This window comes from Rhincodon typus, chromosome 7 (assembly GCF_021869965.1).
Source record: "Rhincodon typus isolate 14 chromosome 7, sRhiTyp1.1, whole genome shotgun sequence".
Taxonomy (NCBI): domain Eukaryota; kingdom Metazoa; phylum Chordata; class Chondrichthyes; order Orectolobiformes; family Rhincodontidae; genus Rhincodon; species Rhincodon typus.
In genome coordinates this window covers 49,345,362-49,353,401 of record NC_063338.1, presented here as the reverse complement: position 1 = coordinate 49,353,401, position 8,040 = coordinate 49,345,362, and the positions used below count along the sequence as shown (strand labels likewise).

The following is an 8,040-nucleotide window of genomic DNA, read 5'->3' as shown; positions in this document are numbered from 1 at the left end:
GATGCTGCCTGGCCTGCTGTGTTCGTCTAGCTCTACGCCCTGTTATCTCATACTTCCTACTATTTTTGATTCATCTGCAAGTTTATCCACCATGCCTTCACTCTTCTCATCTAAGTCGTTGATATAAATCGTAAAAAGCTGGGGTCCCAGCAAAGACCCCCCAGGACCTCATTGGTACATCCTACCAATTAGAAAATAGTCCCATTTCTGCATACTCTCTGTTTCTGCCAACGAACGTTCTTTCCAACCTATGTGTTATCCAAAACACAATGTCCTTCTACTTTATGCAATACCCTTTTGTGTAGCATGTTGTCAAATACTTTCTAGAAATCAAAGTAATGTATGTTGACGGGCTCACTCTAAACCACAGCAAATGTCATTCCTTCAAAAGAACTCTAATAAATTAGGGTTAAATATGATTTCCATTTCACAAAAATTGCTGACTCTTCTTGATTACCTTGAATTTTTTTTCTGACATCCCAGCTACGACATACTTCGGGATTGATTTTAACAACTTTCCCATTGCAGTTCTCCGTTTCCTTCTCACCTCCCTCCCTTCTGGATTAGAATGGTTATTTTTGCTACTTACCCCTCTGATGGGCATGGAAATCGGTGTGAGGGTAAAAGGGTGTGGGTTAGGGGCATTCACCAACCTTCATGACTTTGTCTAGGATTGTTTTCAGACCCTATTCATGACTCCCCAGAGTCAAGATGGAGTCTCACAGGACCATTTAGAAATAAGGACCAGGAAAATGCCATTCGGCCCTTCTAGCCTGCTCCACCACTCAATAAGATCATGGCTAATCATCCTACTCAGTACCCTGATTCTACTTTCTCCTCACACTCTTTGATCCCTTTAGCCCCAAGTATGACATCTAATTCCTCCTTGCAAGCATTCAATGATTTGTTCTCAACCATCTGTGTTGCAGGGAATTCCACAGGCTTATCACACTCTAACTGAAAAAATTTCTCCTCATTTCAGTCCTAAATGGCCTACCCTGCATCCTTAAATTGTGGCCCCTGGCTCTGGACTACCTAGTCATCATGAAAATTCTCCTGCATTTACCCTGATTAGTCCGTTTAGAATTTTATAAGTTTCTGAGATGACCCCTCATTCTTGCTATTTTAATGGCATACTTGTGCATTAGAGTGCACACAAGCATAGTTATTCGATCTTGATCAAAAACAGAAATGGCAGGAGAAACTCCGTGGGTCCAGCAGCATCTGCGGACAGAAAGCATTTTCAATCCTGTGTCCCTTCATCATAACGTAAGATGTTGCCAGACCTGCTGAGTTTCTCCAGCATTTTCAGTTTTTGTTTCAGATTTCCAGCATTCACAGTTCTTTGCTTTATTTTATTCACTTGGTCCACCTTTGTCAATACAAATCAAGCATTATGAAGTTTTTGACTATAAACCCAAAAGTAAAAGAAAGAAAATAATTTTCTGTATTGGCTGAATGTGGTTATGGATCAGGCTCAAAACACATACTTAAATGAAATTGTTCAATGACAATATAATGTCTGATAAAGATTTAGAATTATTTAAACTTTTACAATTCGAAACTGTTTTATACTATTCAGTAGTTCATCAGTGCATGTTGTAATTTCAACATTTACAGTGATGACCAAGTGGTCTTTTTCTCCCCAAAATAAAGAATAATTTCGTGCAAAATGGTAAATAGATCAGGAATTTCAAAGTCAAACTATGAGGAGTCAGGAAAGACAATTTTATGAAAAGTAGCCCAAAATAGCATTCATACTTTGAAGTATGAGCTCCACGGATGCCATTGCTTTTCCAGAATTATTCATCACTAAACACACATAGTTTCCAGCATCCTCTGCCTGTGCAGCTCGGATTTCCAAGAAGTGAATCCCAGATTTCTCAAACATGTTGAAATGATCACTTTGCTGCAACTCTGCATCACCCTAGGGGGAAAAAAGAATATTCTTTTATCAACTAAATTGTTACTTTTCTTTTCTAAAAGCATTTTTTAATTTAAAAAAGTCTCAGTAAATGATATTTCAATTGCATTGTTTCTCTCCTCCCGTACAAACTTGGTTTTACTTCAACAATTCTCAATTCAACCAGTCTTCATTTTTATTGTTAGCCTCCTACACAAGCCCTTTCTTTAATTGGACTGCTCAGTAAAGAGAACTACTAGTCAAGAGATTAACTTATTTGCTGCATAACAATACCCCAGTCACCTGCGCAGTTTCCGGGAGTTTTCTGCTATATGATCCACTGGGTTCTACCAGTATTTTGTGGACATTATCATTTCTACTACCCTTGGTCTTAATTTCAGATAATTATTGATGTGCTAGATAGTTTCATCAACACTAACTTGCAACCAACTGTAGACAAGGTCTTTATTTCAATCAATAATGGCTTTGTTGCACAAGAAATATTTGGTAAGTTAAATGTACTGGTAAACACAAATTTGTGTGTGACTCTACTTTATGCTGATGTGCTACTGGTACTTCATCTTCCATGAGACGAGCCTCCGCATTCATTAAGTTTTGCTGCATAAATGTGTTCTGAACTTTCAACATATTTTAATTAAATCAATCAACTCATTGGTCAAATTGCGCACAGACCACTGTCCTAAGGATGAGAAATACTTGCACAACAAAGTTCCCTCTGAACGTCTGCATTCCGCCAATGCAACGTGGCTGCAGGGTCATCCAGCTGAATATACAATATGGAAGCAAGAGTTCACAAAGTATTTAACGCAAAAACAATACAAATTAAAAGATAAAATCAACCTTATACTCAGGTTTCCGTTATTATTTTTTTTGGAAACATTATGTACTTTTTCCAACACAAAAGACATAACACAGACATAATTTGAAATGAAAAGGCAAAATGGAATCCTGATACATTGCTCATTTAAAGAGGTATGTTTTGCTTAGATTAGAATTTCTATCTTGCAGGAATGAAGAAGAGAGAGAAATGCTTTGATAGTTAATATGAGTCTCTTTGATGAGTTGATGAGTTAACTGTGTTAAATGAGAAGGACATGTTAAGAAGTACTTTTTATGCAACAAAGTGAAAAAAAGTCTACATGGAATTTGTTGACTTTGAAAGAAGTAATGTAAATTTTTCAAGTTTTAAGGACTCATGCAAAGTCCCTGCTATGTTGTTGCACCAACTTGGAAAGTCCTCTAAACATGGTTCCATTGTAAACAATTTGTAAACCTCAGCTTGACATAAGAATCATAGGATACTTTTTGGTAAGAGATACAAAGAGTGTCTACAGACAATGAATGTCCTTGAATGGAACCATTGCTGACAATAATTCTTGCTCTTCCCCAACTTTCCTCCAGCTCAAAAGACACTTCCCGAATTGAGATTTGAGTAACTTTTGGGAGTCAGAGCCCATATTCTGTGGATAACAGTCACCTGGCTGTGATCTTCCCTCCAAAATTGGCTAATTAATGATCAGAGAGTGAGCTTGCCATCTGATTAGGATAGGGGGCCACAGGAAGCCAATCTGAGAAATCTTAATTACTATACAATAACCTCTTGTGCCACTAAACACTATCTGGAGTTTCATTATTTCAGATTATCGAAGATTTAAAAATACTTTTTAAAAGTGTAAACTCCTTTTCACCTTTTTCATTCTGTCTTATTTTTCACTCTCTCAATCCAAACTTCCTTTTGGTCTCTTTATTTCACTTTCTGTACCTGATTTGACACTGAATTCAAAATATTTAAACTGACACTTCCTCATTTTGACCTATCAAACAGAAGATGTGTGAGAGATACATTGGTGCATGCCCTGTTCGTATAGGTCCCAGATGTCCCATAGAGAGAACAAAATTTTTTTGAATAGCTGGATGGCAAAGTCCTCAAGTACAAAAATCCATAGAAAGTCGATGGGAAAGTACAAATGGAATAAATGCTTATGCATATTCTTGCTGCTAAGTACAACATCGGATCTGAATACCCAACTCAAGTGGGTCACCGTGCTAGTTTAAGTGACACCTCCCCTCTTCATTATTCCATTGCAGACCTACGGTGACTGGTTGCTTCCCACTTTCCACAATTTGTTTTTTAACAGTCTGACTCATGTCTGTTCTTAATCAACTAAAGCTCCCCTGTCCACGTCCTTCCAATCCACCAAAGCATCAACACAACTTAACAGTGACCCCTGCTGAGTTCAAATGAAGAGACATGTCAAAGGAAGAAAAAGTGTGATCAGTGGGATGTTGAGCTATCTTTCATTGCTTCTAGGAAATGGGTCAGACACACAGCTTGAAATCTGATCCATTTCAGAGAACATTGAAGTCCTGTAGTGTTAACTCTCTGTGAGTCAGCCCTACTGCACTCAAACAGGACTGTCGGCATGCATTACATTCATGTTTCCCTGTGGCAACATAGACTGAAATCACAAATGACAATAATAACTCAAATGAATGTTACACATAGAGGAAACACACAAGTACAACTTGCAGAAAGCTGCAAAGTTAACCATAAAACTAAATTTAACTATGTTTGTGACTGAAGATAAAAAGATAGACTTACTAAGGAGAAATCAGGGTATATATGTTACAGAATTGGTAAAACATAAAAGTTTCTTCTTATGAATCTTTTCAAAGGAAGGGCTGTCATTATTTTCAAATCTTGTTACTTCAGATCAGGAATTAACAACATTTGTGGACTTAAGAAAAGCATTGAGATTCTCTTTTCCTACTGAATTATGGAATATTGTTTAAATTATCTTAAAAATATTTTTAAAATTATGAATAGAATGGGACTTTAGGTCATGACCACCCACTGGAGAAGATTTTAAAGACAGGTTTAAACATAGAAGGCAGGAGCAGGAGGAGGCCATTCAGCCCTTCGAGCCTGCTCTGCCATTTATCATGATCATGGCTAATCGTCCAACTCAACTGCCTAATCCTGCTTTCTCCCCATGACCTTTGATCCCATTCACCCCAAGTGCTATATCTAGCCGCCCTTTGAATACATTCAATGTTTTGGCATCAACTACTTCCTGTGGTAATGAATTCCACAGACTCACCACTCTTTGGGTGAAGAAATGTCTCCTCATCTCCGTCCTAAATGGTCTACCCCAGATCCTCATACTGTGATGCCCTGGTTCTGGACACACCCACCATCAGGAACATCCTCCCTGCATCTACCTTGTCCAGTCCTGTCAGAATTTTATAAGTCTCTATAAGATCCCCCGCTCATTCATCTGAACTCCAATCCAAACCTAGTCAATCTCTCCTCATACGTCAGTCCCACCATCCCCGGAATCAGCCTGGTAAACCTTTGCTGCACTCCCTCAAGAGCAAGAGCATCCTTCCTCAGAAAAGGAGACCAAAACTGTACACCATATTCTAGGTGTGGCCTCACCAAGGCCCTGTATAACTGCAACAATACATCCTTGCTCCTGTACTTGAAACCTCTCGCGATGAAGGCCAACATACCATTTGCCTTCCTAAACCGCCTGCTGCATCTGCGTGGGCCTCCCTAAGATAAGGGGTGATACAATTCCCACCTCTTCAAGACAATCAAGCTTTGGCAGGAAGGGATGGATTTTACCTGCAGCCACTGGGCTATCACAGTGTGGGCAGCTGCCAAGAGAAATGCATTAGTCCCCATTAACAACTATTCACCCTCCCAACTCTTTGTCTGTCTAACCGCTCTTCTCTCCCTTTAGACTCTATCCTATCATTTACTCCCTACCCCATCCCCCTCCCTATTTTCTGCAGAAAAACTGACATTTTCCTAGCCACTGTCAGTTCTGAGGAAGGGTCACTGGGCCCGAAATGTTAACTCTGAACTTTTCTTCACAGATGCTGCCAGACCTGCTGACCTTTTCCGGCAACTTTGTTTTTGTTCCTGAATTTGCCTGTCTCCTTGAGGGAGTCCCTTGTAACCAGGCACTCTGTGCCCAATGAAGGAATTTGGCATCAGCAGGGGAAGCAAATCAACCCACTGCTCTTATTGTCAGTCTCCCTGCTGCCTGCCTCACTCACCTCTCTCTAGGATTCCATTGTCAATCCCTAGCGAAGCTCCCATGACAGAATCAGCAGTGATCACCATTCTGGTAACCCTGTTGTTACTGCAATGCCACTGCTGGAATCTGATTGGACATCAGCTCGCTGGGGGTGGGATTTCTGCCTTGCCACAGCTTCAAATATAATGTGAGAACCATACTGTTCAAGTCAATGGCTGATTGCTACAAATTGTGTCACACCTCCCAAAAATGATCAATGCAGCAATCCAACCTTCCCTGGGGACATATAAAAGTGGCAGGCGAGACGCAGCATTTGAAAACCGGTCTTCATTTGGGGTGGTAGGGCAGGGGATGAAGCATTACTCATCACTCATATAAAGGAGAAGGTAGTTATGCAGTAACTTAGCAGGCAAGGATTTTCAAGGGGATATAATCATACATATGTATGGAAATAGCTAATCAACTGTCAGTAACTTCAGGAATATACAAATAGGTAACAGATTTGACAAAGATGTCAGAACTTTAAAGTAGCCAACTTCTTCAAGCAAAATTCAGATTAATCATTTATAAAAATAAATTGTTGAGTTTGTTTAAAGCAGTGTTATACAATATCAGAGTCAAACTTGATTTACCTTCAACCAGATTACTTGAGGATGAGGCCTGCCTGTTATTTTACAGGAGAATTTACCACTCTGTCCTTCTTTGACAATCAATCGTGTTGGTTTAGTGACAAATTTTGGCGGGCTTTCACCCCAAATACTTGGCCTATTTTCCACTGATGGAGTAGAATATCGACTGCAAATAAAGGAAAGAAAGCCCTTAAATACTTAGTTTAGCTACTTTGCACTTTCTGAAGAAAATGATCACAGTAAAATTATGATATCATGTCACCACAGCCAAGACTCAAATGAAAAAACTTTTTTGAGGATATAAATGTCTTTTGCAGCAATGGAATCACAATTACGATATGGGTATTCCACATTTAATGCCACCCCGTTAGCACTGTTTTGCTTTAATTTCAGTATGTTATTACGACCAAAATCTCGTTAAGCATTGAAAGAATCTTTATGACATTGTTTACAGGAGTACATAATGTACATTACCTGACCCAACTGGTGCAATCTCACTATTTCTCAGACCCAAGGCTGCTGGCAGCCTTGCCCTGTGCCATGTTGTTGCCGAATCACAAGGCCCTGGATTGCTTGCCAAAACCATAGCCTAATCACCCAGATTCCTCCCAGAGGCTGTCATCACCCCCAGCACTTGTCTCGTTCTGACAGCGGGGGCTACCCGCTACTTCACAGGGTGCCAGTCACCTTGGAGCACATCAGCTCCTCTCCTACCCAGAGGATGGGGCACTGCCAGCACCAAACTCAGCAGCAACCCCTGGCCCACAAGGCAGAGCTGAATTCAACAGTCGTCCTGTGCTGGCCTGCGAGGGGTCTGCAACAATTAACCTCAACCTTCTCCTCCACAAGACTGCCAGGCCCCCAGTGAACCACTGGTCCCCAATATTTTGCCATCCACCCCGCAACCCTAAGCATACGGTGAAACAGAGAATCCCCTATAGCCACAAGGAGTATCCCCAACAACCAGTTGCCTTGATTGGGCCCAGCAGATGGTGACAGCAAATAAGAAGGGGCACAGTGCTCCCCCCGAACAGACACTGCCAGGCAGCGGTCACAATGCAACAAAGAACGGGCGAGGGCTGTAGCAAGAGGCTCGTAGCCTGATGGGCACAGGGTCCCTGGCAAAGACCCCTGGCAGTATTCCTCCAGCTCCACATTGAGGCTCTGCTAGAGGGAGGTGCTATAAGCAACATGTTACATTTTTCTCTTTTATAGGTATTTTCAAACTCACTTCCACACTTTATCACTTTATCAATGGCAGGAAATTATTCATTTAAAGTACCCTATTTCAAACTATAGGGTGCCAATATAATGTCTTGATTTTGTTCCTGCTAAGACAGACCTTATGGAACCTAGCTCTAGTTTTAACATACATTCCTGTAAGAATCTGTGTCATTTAAAGTCTTTTCATATAAAGTCAGATTTCCAGGAACACAATTCT

General features: G+C 40.5%; 1 protein-coding gene across 1 annotated transcript in view; it reads right to left on the bottom strand.

Annotated features, from left to right (window-relative positions):
- mylka (myosin, light chain kinase a) overlaps positions 1-8,040 on the bottom strand; it is a 376,415-nt gene that overhangs the window by 210,331 nt on the left and 158,044 nt on the right. Inside the window, exons 7-8 of the mRNA XM_048599211.1 lie at positions 6,603-6,765; positions 1,762-1,927 (exon numbers count right to left, since the gene is read on the bottom strand). Coding sequence (XP_048455168.1) covers positions 1,762-1,927; positions 6,603-6,765 — 329 coding nt within the window. The remainder of the gene's footprint in view (positions 1-1,761; positions 1,928-6,602; positions 6,766-8,040) is intronic.